This window comes from Hyperolius riggenbachi, chromosome 10 (genome assembly GCF_040937935.1).
Source record: "Hyperolius riggenbachi isolate aHypRig1 chromosome 10, aHypRig1.pri, whole genome shotgun sequence".
NCBI lineage: Eukaryota > Metazoa > Chordata > Amphibia > Anura > Hyperoliidae > Hyperolius > Hyperolius riggenbachi.
The window spans coordinates 170,559,118-170,581,433 of NC_090655.1; the positions used below are offsets into that span (position 1 = coordinate 170,559,118).

The 22,316-nt window shown below is 43.8% G+C and overlaps 1 protein-coding gene across 3 annotated transcripts in view; it reads left to right on the forward strand.

The window, feature by feature from the left end:
• RAD9A (RAD9 checkpoint clamp component A) overlaps nt 1-21,169 on the forward strand; it is a 621,237-nt gene extending 600,068 nt beyond the window's left edge. For all 3 annotated transcript variants that reach the window (XM_068255230.1, XM_068255228.1, XM_068255229.1), the window contains one exon: nt 20,823-21,169. In XM_068255230.1, coding sequence (XP_068111331.1) covers nt 20,823-20,916 — 94 coding nt within the window. In that variant the 3' untranslated portion in view covers nt 20,917-21,169. The remainder of the gene's footprint in view (nt 1-20,822) is intronic.
• Nucleotides 21,170-22,316: the final 1,147 nt, after the last annotated feature.

Below are 22,316 nucleotides of genomic sequence, written 5' to 3' on the forward strand. Positions count from 1 at the left end.
GTACACGTAATAAGGAGTATGTTTTACAGTCGGAGATCCTTAAAACTCGATTTACCGAGAAACACTATCCACCAAAATTAATCGAAGCAGCATATAAAAAAGCGGCTACATTTTCCCAACGTGATTGTATTAAGGGTGATGATTGCAGCAGCGACCCTAGACAGACTGATACAAATCATAAGAAATTACCTATTATTATTAACTATTCTGGCCAGTCAATGGAATGTCGGGATATATTTAACCGTTTCTGGCCAATTTTGCTCAGTGACCCCATTCTTAAAACTACCCTGCCCGAGAAATCAAATGTGGTCTTTAGACGTGGTAAAAATATCCGAGGATACATTGCACCTAGCAAATTGAAATCTCAACTACCCACCAATAAATGTATTAAAACAGTTCCGAATAAAGTGGGATGCTATGCATGCCGGTCCCGACGATGCCTATGTTGTAAGACCATAGTAGATGGAGCTAAGACCTTCGCTACCTCAGGATCTACACACTATACAATCAAATCTTATGTAACGTGCCAGAGCACCTACGTCATCTATCTACTAACCTGTCCTTGCAATTTGTTCTACATAGGAAGGACTTCCCAAAAATTTCAAACTCGGCTCAATAAACATAGATCTAACATAAAAAAGGGGGAGAGCAAGCATAGTGTTTCAAATCACTTTTTATTGGTTCATGGAAAAAATTATAACCTTCTAAAAGCTACAATTATAGAACAAATTCCTATGGCCAATAAACATGAAAGATTTCGCACCTTATGTAGGAGGGAATCATATTGGATACTCAAATTGGGGACACTAGAACCAGATGGCCTTAATAAATGCTTAGAGGAAATACATTAGGAGGTATAGACTAGCTGGGACATTGTGGGCTTGGTTCGCGGGGGGTTGCTGGCTCTGCGCGCGGTTGCGGATTTTCGCGCGGGGCGGTGTCGTTTTCGCACGAGTTTTTGTGTGGGAGCGATGTCGGTTTCGCGCAGGGATTTGTGTTTGCGCGCGGGGCTGTTGTCGTTTCGCGCGGGGGTTCGCGGTTGCTAGCGGTGCGGGGGTTCGCGCGGGGGTGGCTGTGCTGGGAGTTGGCGCTCTTTTGTGGGTCAGGCCCCCATATATTCCTTAATAGGGATATAGGATATTAATGCATACATTTTATATTTGATGACAATCAATCTCACTGTTCTGGTTCCTATTTTATTCCCCCCTCCTCTTTTTTCTCTTCCATCCCCCTCTCCCTTTATTTTTTCTTTCCCCCCTCCCCTCCTTATTTACAAAGTATATAATGGAAGATTTGATTCTGAACAACAGGTATGTGTGGCTGTGGGGTACAGCCATTGGTAGGCAAACCCACATGCTACATATACATACATATGTGGATCTGTGTGCATGATGCCTGTTTTGTTTGTAACCATGTGAAATTGTGAGGGAATTCACATTATACCACTTCCCTTTCTTTATCTATATATACACTAGGGAACCATTAATGGTATACCGTTATGGTGACTGATTATTGGATCGAGTATTTTAAATTAAGAAGATCCTTTCTAAAAAATGTTACTGCTATATATACAACTTTCAATTGTTTTATTCAGTGATCTTTATAGTATTGTGATAAAGGAGCAGTTTTCTAACTCCTCCTTCTTATTTACATACTCCACCTAGTGGAAGTTACATCATTCGCACCACCTTTATGACCTCACACTATTTTGCATAGTACTGCCCATGTAATGTGGATTGGCCAATCCCAAAGAACCAATGTTTAGCATTTCCTATAAAAAGAGATGCCGCCATCTTGTTTTATATTAGCCTGATGAAACAGAAAACGTTTTCTCTGAGAAACGCGTTGTTTTTACTAATAAATAAGCCCCCCTTTTATACCTTACTACCTCACCACTCTCTATTTTATTTGTGGCAAGTCAGCGGTTATATCTGCTAGCCGCACAATACTACTCAGTACGCTACTGATATCGCATAGACGCCGCTCACTCCCGTTTGGTCTCGCAAGGTGAGCGTGCGCCAGGATCTAACGTTTGGCCTGCCTATAGCCTCCCTGGAAGTGTCCAAACTGAGAACGTGACTCCCTGGTGGCCATCCGGATTCCCCACCTGGAGCTGGATCGTGAGCCTGGTCCCTGGCCCCTAAAGGGACAAACGCTATCAGAGACTGTGTCCTACAAGCAGCCATTTCTGAACAGGTGAGACCTGTCCTTGGCAGGGTGGATGCTCTTATTTATTTGTCACTCAGAGCGCTCTCTCTTTTGCATGTTTTTACTAATCACTCGTTTTACATCCCCATGTGATGTCAGCATTGAGGATTTTTAAATCTTCCTCAGATAATCTTGGCAATGTAATGTTTTCAAATAATCCTCCATATCCCTAGGCTCCCCACCCCGCGAATGACTGTGAGAACATCTAGGCTTAGTCAAATTAGTGAGAAGTCTACTTGACTTATTGGCCAATTTAAAGAATTTAGCTGTTCTATGGGACCGAAAAAGTGTTATCGTATCTTCCCAACCAAAGATTACTTTCCCTTTTTGCATTGAGCCAAAGTTGTCGATTAGTTTCTGAAGAATTGTCTTTAGAAATCAAATAGGCCGATCTAGCCCCTGCACATTTTTAAATATCGTTATCTAAAGCTTTCTTCTTGTAAGATAACATACCCTATGATACAACCCCTCAAAACTGCTTTAGCAACCTCCCAATAAAGTATACGGTCTTGTCGTTGTTCACGATTATCCTCAGAATATTTCCACCACCATCCAGTAAGCGCCAAGGCAAATTGTTCATAATCATAAAGATAGGTAGGGAATCATCAACCATCCCAGGTATGTTTAGTAAAACCCAGATGTATCATAGCCTGGACCGGGGCATGTTTGGATTTAACTATAGCCTTAATCTCAGTTGAAGTGACCTTAGTTACTAAATTAGGGGATACCATTTTTAAATCAATTCTAGAGTGGGAAGCATGTACTCCTGAATAATGCATAACATTCTACTCCAGGTGTGACTATTAGAGATGGCCCGAACGGTTCACCGGCGGGTAGTTCCCAGCGAAATTCAGCTGTTCGTGTCCGCGGCGGGACGCGAACACACATCGCGTTCGACCCGCCCCCTATACCTTGTCATTTGGCTAAACTTTGACCCCCTACATCACAATCAGCAGACACATGGCAGCCAATCAGGCTGCACTCCCCCACGGATCCCCTTCCCCCCTATAAAAAGGCAGCAGTGCCGGCCATGTTCTCAGTCTTTGGCTGCTGCTTTAGTGAGAAAAAGTAACAGGCAGCTGCAGAGACAGGAACAATAGCAAGACTGTTGTTTAGCTTGCTCCTCGCTGAATTTATTGCTGAAAGCACCCTAAAAAGGCCCTTTTGAGGGCTAATATTTTTCTGCTGTGTTTTTTTTTTTGTGTGTGTGACACTGCATACAGCCCACAGTCATAGCTGGGACTTAGTCTGCCAGCACACTATTATCAGTGCATATCTTCCAAATGTATTTGTGATCAAAGTATAGCATATCTGTGTGACACGCTGCATACAGCCCAGCCCACATGCGCATCTGGGACTTGTAGTTCCACCAGCACACTATTACCAGTAGCATTAAGAACAACTTAACCAGTGCTGCAATCACAACTGTGTCACTCCCACCACCAACACCTAATGGAGAGTGACTCACCGAGTCAGATGGACCACAAGTTACAATGGTCTGATGCGCATGTGGGGCATTCACAGGTTCCCCATCGCCTATGGCTTTAACTCCACTTCTGCTGCAGTCATCATATGTAAATGCGATCCAACGGTGGATTCACTTATCAGATTGAAGATGTATTTCAGTGTATTTCAGCGCATAGAGTGTGTCCCACGGGCTCTCCCCCGCTTGGTCCCCTGGGCTGACCGTGTGCCTTCCTAGATTTCCATTGGTATCCCGCGCGCTGACTTTCCACCATCAACTTGCTAGTGAGAGACATAGTCTGCAGCTCCGCCCTATCAATTTCGTCACACTCACATGACTCATCAGGGGCTTGGAGCTGCGACGGCATGATGATACATGTGTCCATCTCTGGGGTCTATAATTGGTTAAGGCTGCTCTGCCTCCCTCCCCTCACAAAACTTTATTGCTATTTGCGCTCCAGCGTGGCTAAAAGCATTTCCTGGTGTTAGTAAAGCACGTTATGAGTGCCCACAAAGCCGGCATTTAATTCAAAGTATTCTTTAATAAAAAATGGAATTTATGAATTAAAATAATAGATAAAAACCTAAAATGTAATTTTCGTATATTACATCATCCCGTGAACGTGAATTGTGAGCGCAGAGCTTAACCAGAAGTATCATTAGCAGTGCATATCTTCTTGGATTTGTGATTGAAAGTACTATAGGATATCTCTCTGTGTGGGTGACACACTGCATACAGCCCACAGTCCACGCAATCATTTGCTGGGCCTTGTAGTTCTCCAGTATCCTTTTCTATCTTTATTACAAGCCAGCACACTACCATTAGCAGTGCATAGCCTCCAACACAGCCAATTGATTGCGCACACTGCTTTTACAGCACTTTTTACAACCATTGTAATATCACAACTGCATATTTCTGTGTGTGTTAAAGTACACATCCCAGTGATACACACACACACAGCTGCTGTGTATTTGACACTGATTGTGTGCCTCTTTGTGATTACACACTCTGTCTACCACTATTAAATATTGTTAGTACTACTGCATACCCAATATGGAAAAAATGACAAGCAGAGGCAGGCCACCATGAAGGTCTTTTTGAGGTCGTGCGGGAGTTATTTCGTGCGGCCCTCGACCAATGCACAGTGTTCAGAGGGCACGTACCCTCACCCCCCAAAATTCTGAGGATGTAGTTGACTGGTTAACACAGCAGCACACTTCATCTTACTCAGCTTCCGCATGGAACCGTCATGTATCTTCCTCCTCCTGCTCTGATTCGGCACCCCACAACTACTTACCACTCAGCCAGCAGTCACCACCACCACTACTACTAACACCACAGCCACTCCACTTGAGATTTTGCAGGAGTTATTTATATGCACATATTCTTGTGATGAATTTACTGATCCACAAACATTATTGTTACAAGATGAAGACGCTAAGGGTGTTACACCACCACATATGTCTCAGTTAGGCGTCACTACACACATGGATGTAAGGTGTGAGGATGGTGATGAACTACCTGTTGTTGGTGCAGTTTTGGAAGTGTCTGATACAAGCAAAGCTATGGATGATGATAATGATGTGGGCATGGATGCCACGTGGGAGCCTGGAAGATGAGATGAACAGGGGGAGAGTTCAGAGGGGGAGACAGAGAGGAGGAGGAGATGAGTTGCTGTAAACAGCAGGGGGAGCTTGTCGCAAACAGCTCATGGCAGTGTCCGACGGCATGTATTGACACCTAGGGTCAGCTAGCCAACACGCCCTTCAACGCCTGCTGCTGCCACCACTAGAATGCTGTTATTCCAGAGCTCACCAGTGTGGCATTTTTTTGTGTCTCTGCCTCAGATTACAGCAATGCCATCTGTAATCTCTGCTAGTCCTAGAAAGTGCAACACCTACCTAGGGACAACTTCCTTATGAAGGCACATGATCTCCCATCACAAACACCAATGGGATGAGCACATGAGGAAAAGCAGCACGCAAACACAAAGGCACCCTCCGCCTCCTCTTCCTCCTCCTGGTCCAGCATCTTAAGCCGCTTTACCCTCTTCTGCCCTTGCACCTTCACAGCCACCCTCCTCCACTCCGCCTCTCACTTTGAGCAGTTCCTGCTTCTCTGCTCACAGCCAGGTGTCCATTAAGAAAATATTTGAATGGAAGAAGCCAATGTCTGCCAGTCACCCCCTTGCCCAGCGTCTGACAGCTGACTTGTTACCATACAAGCTGGTGGACTCTAAGGCCTTACGAAAATTTGTGGGGATTGGGACACTGCAGTGGAAGATACCAGGCTGCAATTATTTTTCCAAAAAGGCGATACCCAAACTGTACCGTGATGTTGAAAGGCAAGTGGTGTCCTCTCTGGCACACAGCGTTGGGTCAAGGGTCCATCTGATCATGGATGTTTGCCTGACAACCCTTTGCAGCTGTTTGTGGTGCATTAAACAGTGAGTTTGGTCTGTCAGTGTGAAGCAGCACACTACTACTTACACTACTTGATTGATGTATACACACGCAAGATGTTTTAAAGCACTTTATGCCTCCAATTTAGGAATGTAATGTGATTTCTGCCCTTTAGGGATTATAACCCTACTCTGCATCAAATACGTAATATTCCGAGGGCATTTTGGCATGTATCCCACTCTGGCATGCCCCCCTCCAGGTGTTAGACCCATTGAAACAACTCTTTCATCACTTTTGTGGCCAGAAAGAGTCCCTGTATGTTTTAAAATTTGCCAACCCATTGAAGTCTATGGCAGTTCGCCCGATTTACGCAAATTTGAACTTTTGCGGAAGTTCGCATTCATGGTTCTAGCATCAGGGGATGTCCCAGCTACACCCACCTGACGTGACGATACATGAAGAAGAGCCTTGTTTAAATTATAGCACATGGGAGACAAAAGACATAATGAATAAAACCTTGTAGTAATTGCAACGGAGACACCAAGATCCCAAACTCCAACACCCCTCCCTAACCCTTGACAGAACATTCCCGCATGAGCATAAAGGCACTACCCCAAAAGACAGAGGCAGTTCCCCCGTGCCCACAAATACAAAGTAGGCCCGAAATGGAGCACAGCATAATCAAAGAGAACATCATTTGCTTTTCCTGGCAAGAACACCAAAACATAACATATTAGCAGAAACCATAGTGCAGGTCTGGAGCACCTTAGAAGGAGCAGAGTTCTAAGTAAACAGAGAGAGATCACCCCTCATTGAGAGTGAGCACTCTCTCTCAACCCCTATTACAGTAACAGATTCATGAAAAACAAAGAGATTAATAGAAAACGGTTTCCCCATAAAAAGTTAAAAACAAAATGAAAACATAAAAAGGAAAGTTAAGTTTCAGGATTCATATCACGTAGATCAAAAAGCATCTTCCCATCTTATAAGGCACAAAAACCTTCAAAATGCCAGTCACTGATAGAGTAATAGCAATAATAGCGGTCAGTCTTCCCAGCCAGAGGAGGCTTGACTAAGCTGTTTTGCGGGGATCTCCGGGGATTGTCTAGCCTCTTGGCTGCACTCAGATTCAGAGGTGTGCTCCTGTTACGAAGGGGACCAGGGTACAAATAACGTGCTGTAACGATCTGCTAGTGTATGAGGGCCACTTAGCAGACAGACACTATCAGACGTTCCCTGAAAGGGAAATGTCTTATAGATAGTGACAGCTGAAGGCAGAACTGTCACGGCTATATGATACAAAGAATGGTCAGGCAATCGAGTCGGCAACAGATCAGATGGGCAGAGGTACAAAATCAGGAGACAGTATCACAGTAGGTAAGCAGGCAAGGTTGGCAACAGCTCAGATTGGCGAAGGTACAGAATCGGGAGACAGAATCAGAGTAAGTAATCAAGCAAGGTCGGCAACAAGTATTAACAATAGTATAAAGCCTGGGCTAGTGTGAAATCCCCGGGGTCCTGCCGGTTCAAAGCACACGCGGATTGACTAAGGTCTGGAGCCTCCACAAGGTTGTGTTAGCTAGAACAGACAACGAGAGACTGAGCGCACGAGGCTAAAGAAGCCTGGGATGACAGGACAGCCACGCCCCCCCAGCAGCCCAGTGAATCAGGATCCGGGGGTGGCTCCATGCGTGTCAGCTGACAGCCGATCAGCTGACACGCTTCCTAAGTTTATAAGGAGCGCGACGCTGTCCGCACGCACGCCCTCCTTCCTTTCCAAGCTGGTCTGCGCATACGCATCTCCCTGCCGGAGCGCCGCTGATGACATCAGCACTGGCGCGGCTGGGCGACCCGGAGATCTTGGATGCGTCGCCGGCCGAGCCAGCACAGGTATGACTGACATTACCCCTCCCCTGAGGCGTGGTCACCGAACACGCCAAAGCAGGTTTATCTGGGTGAGAAGTATGAAACTCAGAAATTAGTTCATCAGCATGAAAACTAGAAGCAGGAATCCAGGATCTTTCTTCTGGTCCATAACCCATCCAGTGTACTAAATATTGTAAGGAGTTTCTGCTTCTCCTGGAATCCAGGATCCTCTCCACCTCGTACTCAGGTTCCCCATCAATGATTACAGGAGGAGGAGGAGAAGAGTCAGCATCAGCAGCAGATTTAAGGAGAGAAACATGGAAGGATTTGGTCCCTCTCATGGAGGCCGGAAGAGATACTCTATACGTTACATCATTAATTTTCTCAGAAATTACATAAGGACCTATATATTTAGGACCAAGTTTAGCCGAAGGTTGACTTAACCCGATATTTTTGGTCGAAACCCAAACTCGGTCACTTGGCAGAAACTCCTTGTGAGGTGCACAATGACGATCAGCTTGTATTTTCTGAGAGGCCACCGCATTCTTTAAATTCTGTTAAATTCGCAGATTACTTGCGTCTTAGTCACCCAATCCTCTATAACCGGAAAAGATGTGGAAGAGGACGGGACAAAGGAAAACTTAGACCTCCCAAAGACCACTTGGAAGGGGGAAGAAGCATTCCGTAAATTATTATGAGATAATTCTGCGAATGGAAGGAATTGCACCCACTCTTCTTGAGAATTGGACACATAGCATCTAAGAAACTGATCTAGAGATTGATTGACCCTCTCTGTTTGCCCGTTAGTCTGGAGATGGAACCCTGAGGAGAAAGATGAGATTCCTATGTGCCGACAAAAGCTTTTCCAAAACTGGGAGACGAACTGAACCCCTCTATCAAATACTATATTTTCCAGGATCCCATGTAAAGGAAAAATGTTTTCGATAAACAAATCCGCTAATTCTTTGGCAGAAGGCAGTTTCTCTAGCGGTATAAAATGTGCCATTTTGCTAAATCGATCTACCACAACCCAAATCACAGTCTTTCCCTGGGATGGGGGAAGATTTACTACAAAGTCCATAGAGATATGTGTCCAAGGAGCATTGGGGACAGGTAAAGGCTGCAGGGTACCAGAAGGAGGCTTCCTAGAAGGTTTACTTCGTGCGCAGACGGTGCATGCCGCAACAAAGTCCTTACAGTCATCCCGAATAGAGGGCCACCAAAGATGACATAGAAGTAACTCCTGAGATCTATTTTATTTATTTATTTATTTATTGTATTTATAAAGCGCCAACATATTACGCAGCGCTGAACATTAATTTAGGTTACAGACAATATTTAGGGGTGACATACAGCAATATGACAATACAGGAATACAAGAAAACCAGATCACACCAGATCTAGCCACTCCTGGATGACCAGCTAGTTTACTACAGTGGAACTGTTGCAAAACTGAAAGACGTAAATGTAGAGGGACAAACAGTAATTCTGGAGGTTTATCTGGAGGAGCATCTGTTTGAAACTGTGGCAGTATCTCCAACAGGTCATGAGACAATTCTGCTACGGAAATGATGATGTGATCGGACAAAATATTGGTGGGATTAGGAGACAGGGATTCTTCTGGTTCAAAACATCGGGACAAGGCATCTGCCTTTACATTTTTTAAACCAGGCTTGTACGTAATTATAAATCTAAAATGAGAAAAGAGAGCCCATCGGGCTTGTCGAGGATTTAAAAGCTTGGCATTTTCTATGTATTCGAGGTTTTTGTGATCGGTATACACAGTAATGATATGTTCTGCCTCTTCCAGCCAATGCCTCCATTCTTCAAAGGCCATTTTGACTGCCAATAATTCTCTATTACCAATGTCATAATTTCATTTGGCAGGAGAGAATTTCCTAGAGAAAAAGGCGCAGGGATGCAAGCGTTCAGGCTGACCGGAATATTGAGACAGAACGGCCCCAACTCCTACTTCTGAGGCATCTACCTCGACCACAAAGGGACGAAGAACATCTGCATGTTGCAATATTGGAGCAGAACAGAAGGCCTCTTTAAGGATAGAAAAGGCTCGAATGGCTTCTCGAGACCAATTGGCAGGGTCAGCTCCCTTTTTGGTTAGATCAGATAACGGAGCTACAATGGAAGAAAAATTGTGAATAAACTTGCGATAGTAATTCGCAAACCCCAAGAACCTCTGAAGGGGTTTCAGACCCAGGGGCTGAGGCCATTCCAGAACTGCCGCGACTTTCTTCTGATCCATAGAAGGCCCGGAGTTGGAAATGATATAACCCAGGAAAGGAATCTCTGTGACCTCGAAAACACAATTTTTCTAACTTGGCATAGAGCGAATTCTCCCTTAATTTTTGCAAAACAAATTTTACATGCTGACGATGTTCATCGACAGAATTGTGAGAGAATAAGAATATCTTCCAAATATACAATGACGAACCTACCGAGAACATCCCTGAATATTTCATTTACAAAGTCTTGGAGGACTGCGGGAGCGTTGCACAGGCCGAATGGCATAACTAAATACTCGTAGTGGCCATCTTGAGTATTAAAGGCAGTCTTCCACTCATCCCCCTGTCTGATCCTGATTAAATTGTATGCCCCTCGGAGATCTAGTTTTGAGAAAATCTGTGCTCCAGTGACTTGAGAAAACAGATACTCAAGAGGTAAGGGGTACCTGTTTTTAATAGTAATGTTATTCAGACCCCTATAGTCAGTACAAGGTCGCAGACCACCATCTTTTTTCTGTACAAAGAAATCCCGGCTCCTGCTGGAGAGTTAGAAGGCCGGATAAAACCCATCTCTAAATTTTCCTTAATGTACGCTTTCATGACAGTTTTTTTCAGAACCAGACAGGGGGTAGATATGACCCCTAGGAGGCATGGTGCCGGGTCGTAACTCAATGGGACAATCGAAGGGTCTATGTGGAGGGAGTTTATCAGCAGATTGAGGTGAGAATACATCAGAATAGTCAACATACTGCGTAGGCACACCTCCTAAACCCAACTGAACAGAAAGAAGAGGCAAATTTTGCAGACAATTTTTTTGACAAAAAGGAGACCAGGAGGTGAGTTGCCCTGACCTCCAATCAAAATGAGGAGAATGCTTCTGCAACCAAGGAAGCCCTAAAACAATAGAGCAGGAAGACCTTTTGAGAACCTAAAACTGCATCTCCTCAACATGAAAGAGACCAATCCGACAGGTGAGTGGTGAGGTCTGGGAAAGAGGTTGCTTATCCTGTAAAGGACAGTTGTCAATTCCCGCAACATACAATTTTTGCTGCATAGGTATTAAATGAATATTCCAAGGTGGGGGTAACGACTGAACTATGTGGGAAGGACCGAGACCTGCTCTGATGATGATAACGAATTCTACGGTCAACTTTTATAGCCAGAGAAATAGCCTCGTCTAACGAACGAGGCTCAGGATGGCCAATTAATAGTTCCGAAACTTTGTCAGACAAGCCCATTAAAAACTGGTCGAGCAAAGCATAATTTTCCCACCTAGAAGCACTTGCCCATTTCCTAAATTCTGCTGCGTAGTCTTCAGCAGTGTTACGTCCCTGACGGAGACTACGAAGTTTACGCACCGCGGTAGCAGCCATATCTGGGTCATCATAAATTATTGCCATGGCGTCAAAGAAGTCTTTAACAGACTTAAGGGCTTCATGCTGGGGAGGCAGATTATATGCCCAAGTTTGGGAATTACCCTGTAAGAGGTTTTAATCGGGGTGATTCGCTGCAGCTCACTGCCTGAGGAAATAGGCCTCATTTCAAAATATGACTGACAACGATTTTGAAAGTTACTGAAATCACTCCTATGCCCTGAGAATTTCTCGGGTAGAGGCATCGTGGGTTCTACCACCGTTGGAATGGGTGGAGCCGCTTGGACTGCCTGTTGCGGTTGTAAGGAGCGGACAACCTGCGACAACCTGTCCAATTGCTGCTGTTGCGCGGCTACCGTGTTACTCAGGTTAGCAACAGCCGTAGTGAGGTTTTGCACCTGTTTGCAAAGTTCCTCCATAATTGATTGGTCTGTTCTAATCTAACGATCTGCTAGTGTATGAGGGCCACCTAGCAGACAGACACTATCAGACGTTCCCTGAAAGGGAAATGTCTTATAGACAGTGACAGCTGAAGGCAGAACTGTCACGGCTATATGATACAAAGAATGGTCAGGCAATCGAGTCGGCAACAGATCAGATGGGCAGAGGTACAAAATCAGGAGACCGAATCAGAGTAAGTAATCAGGCAAGGTCAGCAACAAGTAATAACAATAGTTCAAAGCACACACGGACTGACTAAGGTCTGGAGCCTCCACAAGGTTGTGTTAGCTAGAACAGACAACAAGTGACTGATCGCACGAGGCTAAAGAAGCTTGGGATGACAGGATAGCCACACCCCCCAGCAGCCCAGCGAATCAGGATCCGGGGGTGGCTCCATGCGTGTCAGCTGACAGCCGATCAGCTGACACGCTTCCTAAGTGTATAAGGAGCGCGACGCTGTCCACACACACGCCTTCCTTCCTTTCCAAGCTGGTCTGCGCACACGTGTCTCCTCGCCGGAACGCTGCTGATGACATCAGTGCTGGCGCGGCTGGCCGAGCCAGCACAGGTATGACTGACATGTGCAGATTTCTCTGCTTACTGAGAGGAGATAAATGAGGAGGCCCTGCGATCAGTGTCATAAACATATGTTGCAGGATAGTTCAATGCAAAACAAATATTCTTCTTTACAAGAAGTTGACACAAAGGATTAAACGCTTTCCGTGCTCTATTCAGTTCGGCAGAATAATCTGCAAACATAAGGATCTTGTGCCCCTGATAGTCCAGCTGCTGTTGATTCCTATAAGCTCTCATCAATGCAGACTTTTCCAAGTAATCAAGATCTCTTGCTATCACTGGTTTTGGTGTTTTACAGTCAGTACAGGGGGGAGAGACCCACACGGTGTGCGCGTTCCACCTTAAAGGGGAACTTCAGCCTAAACAAACATACTGTCAGCAAGTTACATTAGTTATGTTAATTAGAATAGATAGGTAATATAATCTCTTACCCACCCTGTTTTAAAAATGTTTGTGATTCATGGGGGTTGCCATCTTTGTCATGGGGGCAGCCATCTTTTTGGTTGAAAGGAGGTGACAAGGAGCAGGAGACAAGGTTCCAACTGTCCTGTGTCCTGATTACCCCTCCCAGCTGCACACGCTAGGCTTCAAATGTCAAATTCAAAATGTAAAAAAAAAAAATTGCACCAAAACAGCAGAACAAGAACAACAACATCAGAAATCCCATTATGCTTTGCACAGCATCAGGGGAAAAAAGCCCGGGTAGTTTTCTTCTGTGCTGCTAAAAATGAGGCTTGTATAAGAGAAACAAAGTTCTGATGCTATGAAACTGGTAAAGAAACACCAAGCCTTTTCAGTGCTGCTGAGTCGATTTTTAGTCCGGAGGTTCACTTTAAGCAAAGTATTGAACCCCAGTATTTTTGGAAGATCTGTGGAACAGATAGATGCCCTAAATCTGCTGGCATCACTGTCTCTGGTATACCAATAAATCTCAAATTATTCTGCCTAGAGCGGTTCTCAAGATCGTCAAGCTTTTCAAAATGATAACTTGTTTATTACAAGCTGTTTGTGCAGGCCTTGTGCCTCCATCTTATCCTCCAAGTCACTATCTTTTTGCTCTACTTCCGATACCTGCTACACCACACCCGTTACCTCCTTCTCAATGTCCTTTAAATGGCAGCCAATAGCCTCCGACATCCTAGCAAAAAGATCAAGCTTTAGAAAATCCACCATCTCCTTTGCAAGAGCCTTGTAGTCCACTGGCAGGCGCGAACCTCCTTCATGTTCTGGCTCTGAAGCGCCACCTCCTAAGCCAGCATCTACCATCTTAGACAGGACCTGGAGCGTCTTTTGCTGCACGCAGCTGACGTTGGTCTCACAGGGTACGCAGAAGTTAAAGTGGATCCGAGATGAAAAACTAACTATAACAAGTAACTTGTCTATATATCTTATCTAAAGTTTGGGTAGTTTACACAGCAAATCTAGCTGCAAACTGCTTTAATAGAATATGATTGATTATTCCTGTGGTACAATGACAGCAGCCATGTTGTTTGTAAACATTACACAAAAGCAGGATTATCTGCAACTTGAGCAAAAAAAACGTAATCCCCCTCCTCCTCCCTCCTCCCCTCTGCCTCTGAAATCTCTGGCTAGTAATACCTTCCCCTCCTCCTGCCCAGACTAAGCTCCCATGAGCCCTTGCTACTGTCTGAAGGTGCCTTGGCTCTCTGAAAACCTGTGGGTATGGCTTCTTTAGTTTATAGGGAAGAAGAGTATGAAGACAAAAACAAAAAAGTATTTGGCTTGAGGAATGCCCTATAAACAATAGGGAAGGAACACAATTATGCAATGAGCAAAAGTTCATCTCGGATCCACTTTAACTCTCAATGGTGGATTCCTTGGAGCGTTTAGCACAGCCATCTCACCAGGTGCCGGAACCTGAAGCGATATCGCCTTTTTATCACAGGTGTAGAGATGAGCAACAACATTGATTAACCTCCCTGGCGGTTTATTTATTTTGCCAGGGAGGCTGCAATGTGGTTTTTTTTAAATTAAAAAAAAAATATTTCATGCAGCCAACTGAAAGTTGGCTGCATGAAAGCCCACTAGAGGGCGCTCCGGAAGCGTACTTTCGATCGCCTCCGGCAATCAAAAGTAACAAGATAGGCCGCAATGAGCGGCCTATCTTGTTTCGCTTTCCTCGTCGCCATGGCGACGAGCGGAGTGACGTCATGGACGTCAGTCGACGTCCTGACGTCAGAGCCGCCCGATCCAGCCCCTAGCGCCGGCCGGAACTGTTTGTTCCGGCTGCGCTGGGCTCGGGCGGCTGGGGGGACCCTCTTTCGCCGCTGCACGCGGCGGATCGCCGCGGAGCGGCGGCGATCGGGCAGCACACGCGGCTGGCAAAGTGCCGGCTGCGTGTGCTGCTTTTTTCAGAACGAAAATCGGCCCAGCAGGGCCTGAGCGGCGACCTCCGGCGGCATACCCCGAGCTCAGCTCGGGATTACCGCCAAGGAGGTTAAAGGGATGGAGGGTCTCACTTAACAGGAAAAGTTAGATAAACTGTGCTTATTTAGTCTGGAGAAAAGACGCCTTAGAGGAAATCTAATTAACATGTATAAATACATCAGAAAGCAATATAAAAGCTTGGCGGATTAACTTTGTCCCTAGGCTTTTAACCCTTTGCCGACCGCTCCACACGATTGGCGTGAAAGCAGCAGCAGCCCCAGGACCACTCCATGCCAATTGGCTTAAAGTCCTGGCGTGGGGTTTTGCAGGTTATCACGCACGCTAATGCGCGCGCATCTCCACTTGAATGACGGAGCTCCGCTTCGTCATTAATCTACCAGCGGCGATCGCCACTAGGAGACTGTTGCATGGCGAAACTGCTGTCTATTTGCACTGTACAGCGCTGCAACCTACAACAGCGCTGTACTGGAGACAGTCCCCCTGGGAGACAGGAGAGCGATTGGCTCTCATAGGCTGATTTTCCGGTGGTGTTAATACAGGAATTTTATCTGATTGCCATCTGGAGTCAGGAAGGATTTTTTTCCCTTTTGGGGCTAATTGGACCATACCTTGTATAGAGATGTCCCGAACAGTTCGCCGGGGAGCAGTATTCTGTGAACATCGACTGTTCGCATTTGTGGCGAACAGTGAACATTTGGTGTGTTCGATTCGCCCCAATACATTATCATTGAGCTAAACTTTGACCCCTTACCTCACAGTCAGTAGACACATGGCAGCCAATCGGCTATCTCCCCTTCCTGAACCCCCACCCCCTATCAAAAAACAGCTGCAGTGGCCATATTGGATCAATTCTCTGCTGGCTGCTGACTGTTAGTGAAAGCAGGGTCAGACTTGCTGCAGATAGGTAGGGAAAGTATTAGCTAGGCCTGTGTTCTTTCTTACTTGCTGTGAAAGCACTCCAAACAGCCCTTTTGAGGGCTAGCACATCAGTCTCCTGTGGGTTTTTTGTTTTATTTTGTGTGTGTGTGACACTCCACTGCCCACTGACTCCCAGAGCTGTGTGCACACTACTGCTGTTGCCTCATTACAGTGGATCCGAGATAAACTTTTACTCATTGCATAATTGTGTTCCTTTCATATAGTTTATAGGGCATTCCTCAAGCCAAATACTTTTTTTGTTTTGTTTTAATACTCTAATTCCCTATAAACTAAACAAGCCTCACCCACAGCTTTTCAGAGAGCCTTGGCACTCAGTCCCAGGTAGCAAGGACTTATGGGAGCTCAGTCAGGGCTGGAGGAGGAGGATGTGTTACTAGCCAGAGATTTCAGAGGCAGAGGGGAGGAGGGAGGAGGAGAGGGGGGACTGAATTTGTCACAGGCTGTGAGCTGGAGATACGATCAGTTTCCCTGTGTAATGAGACAAACAGAACATGGCTGCCCTCATTGTATCACAGAAATAAATAATCATAAACTGTTTAAGCTGTTTGCAGTTAGATTTGCTGTGAAAACTATCTAAATTTTAGATAAGATAAATAGACAAGTTACTTGTTTTTCATCTCGGATCCGCTTTAAGTTGCAGGCACAGAACCACTCCAATGCATTATTATTTCACTGTATTCTGATAGTACTATTGCATTTCTCTGTGTGAGACACTCCACAGCCCACTGACACGCAGAGCTGTGCATAATGGGATTTCTTTCTATTAGGGTTTACTTGACTTTGCGTCAACTCTGTAATTTTTGGTCGAATCTTTTGGCATGGATCCCCCTTTGGCATACCCCTATCCAGGTGTTAGACCCCTTGAAACAACTTTTTCATCACTTTTATGGCCAGAAACAGTGTTCATATGTTTTAAAATGTGCCTGCCCATTGAGGTTACATACTTACATAGTTATTTGGGTTAAAAAAATGCATACGTCCATCGAGTTCAACCAGAGAAAAAAGTACAACACCAGCCTGCTCCCTCACATATCCCTGTTGATCCAGAGGAAGGCGAAAAACCCTTACAAGGCATGGTCCAATTAGCCTCATAAGGGAAAAAAATTCCTTCCTGACTTCCCAACATCATTAGGCATTACCTAGTAATTGTAGCCATGGATGTCTTTCAATGCAAGGAAAGCATCTAAGCCCCCTTTAAATGCAGGTATAGAGTTTGCCATAACTACTTTCTGTGGCAATGCATTCCACATCTTAATCGCTCTTACTGTAAAGAACCCTTTCCTAAATAAATGGCTAAAACGTTTTTCCTCCATGCGCAGATCATGCCCTCTAGTCCTTTGAGAAGGCCTAGGGACAAAAAGCTCATCCGCCAAGCTTTTATATTGCCTCTGATGTGTTTATACATGTTAATTAGATCCCCTCTAAGGAGTCTTTTCTCTAGGCTAAATAAACCCAGTTTATCTAACCTTTCTTGGTAATTGAGACCTTCCATCCCATGTATCAGTTTTGTTGCTCGTCTTTGCACCTGCTCTAAAACTGCAATATCTTTCCTGTAATGTGGTGCCCAGAACTGAATTCCATATTCCAGATGTGGCCTTACTAGAGAGTTAAACAGGGGCAATATTATGCTAGCATCTCGAGTTTTTATTTCCCTTTTAATGCATCCCAAATTTTTTTTTAGCTTTAGCTGCAGCATCTTGACATTGAGTATGATTATTTAACTTGTAGTCGATGAGTACTCCTAAGTCCTTCTCCAAGTTTGATGCCCCCAACTGTATCCCATTTATTTTGTATGGTGCTAGACCAGGGGTTTCAAACTCAAATACAAAGTGGTCCAAAATTGTACACTGGGACCTAGTCGCGGGCCAACCTCAATGTCTACTGACCACCTTCCTCCCTTATAAAGTTCTCTGGTGTCTAGAGACCCCCACCCTCCCCTATACAGTTTTAGTGATTTCCCCCTACCTCCCGATATGGCTTCCCTGGTGTTCTAGGGCTTCACCTCCAATATAGCTTCCCTGGTGGTCTAGAGTGGGCCAAAAATAATGCCATATTTAATGGGTCTGAGGGCCAAATTTGGCCGCGGGCCGGAGTTTGCCATGTATGTGCTAGACCGCTGGTACGACCAAAATGCATGACTTTACATTTTTCAACATTGAATTTAATCTGCCATTTATGTGCCCATATAGCCATCCTATCCAGATCCTGTTGCAACATGTCCCTATCTTCCTGAGAGTTCATGATTCTGCACAATTTTGTATCATCTGCAAAAATAGCAACATTGCTCACTACGGCATCTACTAGGTCATTAATAAATAAATTGAAGAGCACTGGACCCAGTACAGACCCCTGTGGGACCCCACTGCTAACAGTCTCCCATTTTGAGTATGATCCATTGACCACAACTCTTTGTTTTCTGTCCATTAGCCAGTTCCCTATCCATGCACACAGACTCAGTCCTTGCATCCTCAACTTTTGCACCAGACTTCTGTGGGGAACAGTGTCGAAGGCCTTTGCAAAGTCCAAGTATATCACATCTACAGCATTCCCAATACCCACATTAGCTTTCACTACCTCATAAAAGCTGAGCATGTTAGTCACAACGGACCTGTCTTTAGTAAACCCATGTTGATGCTGAGAAATAAGATTATTTTCTGCTTTGAAGTCATGTATAGTATCTCTTAGTAACCCCTCAAATAGTTTGCATACAACTGATGTTAAGCTTAGAGGTCTATAATTTCCTGGATCTGATTTTTTGCCCTTCTTAAATAATGGGAAAACGTGGGCTGTACGCCAATCCACTGGGACTCTGCCAGTTGAAAGAGTCACAAAAGATAAGATAAAACGAGTTTATCTATAACTGAACTTAATTCCCTTAGGACCCGAGGATGCATGCCATCCGGGCTAGGTGCCTTGTCTTTTTTTTATTTATTTAGTCTTGCCTTCACTTCTTCCTGCGTTAAGTATTTAATATTACAGTTGGAAGATTGAGACTCTTCTGCCTCTTTAATTTGCAACAGTGGTGTTTCCCTTGTGAAGACAGAAGCAAAGAAAGCATTTAATAACTCTGCCTTACCTTGGTCATCCACCATTGAGTTCCCACCTTCATCCTTTAGGAGTCCAATACAGTCAACCTTTCTTTTTTTAGATTTGATGTACTTTTAAAACTTTTTTGGGTTAGATTTGATATCCCTAGCGATTCGATTTTCAGCTTCAGTCTTTGCCAGCCTCATTTCTTTTTTACAATTTTTATTGCACTCCTTATAATTGCTTAATGTAGCCTCAGTCCCCTCCTGTTTTAGGACCTTATATGCATTCTTTTTCCTCTTAATTTTATCTCTAGCCTTTCTATTCATTCATAGAGGCCTTTTTTTATTAGTAGACATTTTGTTTCCATATAGGATATACATACTACAATATTGATTAAGAATAAGTTTAAAAGCTTGCCACTTCCCTTCAGTGTCCTCCCCTTGTAGTACATTATCCCAGTTCACCAAACTTAGTGCCTGCCTGAGTTGATTGAACTTTACTTTTCTAAAATTCATTGTTTGTGGTCCCGCTGCCCCGCGGCCTATCAGTCACCAGATCAAACGTTATCATGTTGTGATCACTATTTCCCAAATGTTCTTGAACTTGCACATTTGATACATTATCTGGTCTATTAGAAATGATCAGTTCCTGTAACGCATTCCCCCTAGTTGGTTCCGTTACTATTTGAGTCAATTAATTGTCCTGTAGTGATGCCAGAAATTAGCTGCTTTTACCAGAAAGGGTAGCCTCAATACTCCAGTCAATGTCTGGAAAGTTGAAGTCACCCATAACTATGACCTAATTTTTACTTGCAGCTTTTTCAATCTGCTGTAGTAATTGCAGTTCTGCAGCTTCATGAATATGTGGTGGTCTGTAGCATACCCCAATAAGCAATTGGCAACCTTTATTTCCACCATGAATATTTACCCAAACGGACTCCACATCTTCACAATCTTCCTCCATCTCATCGTTCAAGACCACTGTAAAAGAATTCTTAACAAAGAGACAAACCCCTCCACTTTTTATCCCTGTTCTATCCTTCCTAAACGCATTGTATCCCTCTAAATTAGCTATCCAGTCATTGCTTTCATCCATCCATGTCTTGGTTATTCCCACAATGTCATAGCCTTTGTCAATCAGAATTAACTCTAGTTCGTCTATTTTATTTGCAAGGCTCCTATCATTGGTTACCATGAACTTTATATTTTTACCACTACATTTACCAATTTTGTTTACATGAAATGGGCTACTTGAAGTTTTACCAACCTCCTTACTCTTTTATGGCAGGTCGCCAGATTTGCATATTTGCGAAAATTTTGCAGAAGTTTGCATGCGCAAAAAGAAAATTCTATGTTCGTGACATATCTAGCCTTGTAAGGGTTTTTTGCCTTCCTCTGGATCAACAGGGATATGTGCGGGTGCAGGCTATTGTTGTACTTTATTTTCTGTTTGAACTCGATGGACATATGTCTTTTTTCAACCCAAATAACTATGTAACTAGATTCTGCTCTTCGAAATGTACTTTAGGAATGTTAATTAAGTTGTGCGGTCAAAGATTACATTACATTTTGGGGCTACAGTGTTAACAAAAGTTATAGACTCAGAGTGTCTATGCTAACAGAGATTGAAAGCGCTGCGTAATATGTTGGCGCTTTATAAATACAATAAATAAATAAATTGAAACCTCTTAATACATTTTCATAAAAATGATAATGGATTAAAATATGGATGAAATGTATTATTGTTTGGGCAAAGGGCTCCCCTAGCCTCTTTTTACATATTGTAAAGATTTTATTTTCTTTTTTTGTAGTTAATTTGTTGTCATAGGCTTTTGTTTAAATAACATATTTAATATTTTCTGTTTCTTTGTTAGTTCCGGTCTCTTTTCTTTGGATCTCTCCATCAAAGCTGTAGCCAAAAAGATGAAGAAGTTCTGGCTGAAGACAGTGATGGATGATGCTGATTAAGTCACTGACATCGTCTCAGAATTAAAGCTAACCTGAATTAAAAATATGCTTAGTAAGATAAATGTATGTACCACTGTCATGGTGGGGAAAAAAAAAATATTTGACTGGTGTCTTTTTATTCACTTATGGTCTGGGGATTTTCTGAATCTAATTTTTTGGTTGGTTTGTGTGTTTTGTTTTTTTTTAACACAAGGTTTATTAGAACAATAAAAGGTTATATTACACACTGCTGGTGCAAAGCAGATTAAAGGTACATTGTTTGTGTCATAAACTTTAATACAGAAACATACAAGTAAGCGGTATAAAGGTAGACCTTACACTTCACGTGGGGATACAGACACACAGAGTGTAGTGTTTTACATAAAGGCATATATATTCATAAATATACCATAAGAGGAATGTTACGTAGACCAATAAGTCAATAGGCACTAAGAAGAAAGGCTATCTCTCGGTGCATCAATCCCATGACAGATTCAGTGGGGAACTTTTTGTGCAGGTAGACCAGTTTCTTGTAGGGGAGAGCACAATCAACCCTGGACACCCAATTTTTAAATTGGGTATCTCAGGTGATAACCACTTATGAGCTATCTCCTGTCTGGCACGAAAAAAGGGATAGAGATAAAAATAATTTGGTATTTTTATGCAGTGACTCATCACTAAGACCAAGTATACAAAGTGTAGGGTCAACCAGGACAGGACAGCCCATCTTTCTGTGTAAAAACTGGACTACCTGTTTCCAGTACATCAATATGGGAGGAAACTCCCATATTAAGTGGAATAATGTAGGGATTGGGGTATAGGCACTTTACAACTGGAGGAGGCATGTAGGTCAAATTTAGCTAGTTTAATGATGGAGAGATAAGATTGGTGGATGATATAGCTGTTTTAGCCTTTCCCTTATGCATGGGGAGACCAGCCTGATTACTTGTTGATAGTCACAGTCTTCTTCTCCAATGGCAAGACCACATTCAATCCACTTGTTTTTGGAGGGAGTGGTGTAAATGTTTGCTTTATGTTGTATGAGAAGCGAGCAGAGTTCTCCAACCATATGTTTGTATTGACCATTTTTAATGACTTCTATGATAGTTGAGGTGTATGTAGTGATGGGGTTGGACCCAAATTGACCTCTGAGGGCATGTGAGATTTGTCCATAGTGAAAAAGAATGTGTGGCAGATCAATTCTAGATGCTAGTTCGGCGTAGGGCTAGAGTCTTCCCCCTTCCACAATCTGGCCGAGGAATACAATGCCCCTTGAGACCCAAAGACCCCCGGGATACTGCAAAACAAATTTGGGGTTTTCCCATAGGGGGAGTAGTAGTATCCTATTATCTTGTCTGGGAAGTACTTTAGGATCCACTGCCATACCTTAACTGCTTAGTCAAGTAGAGTGTTTTTAACAT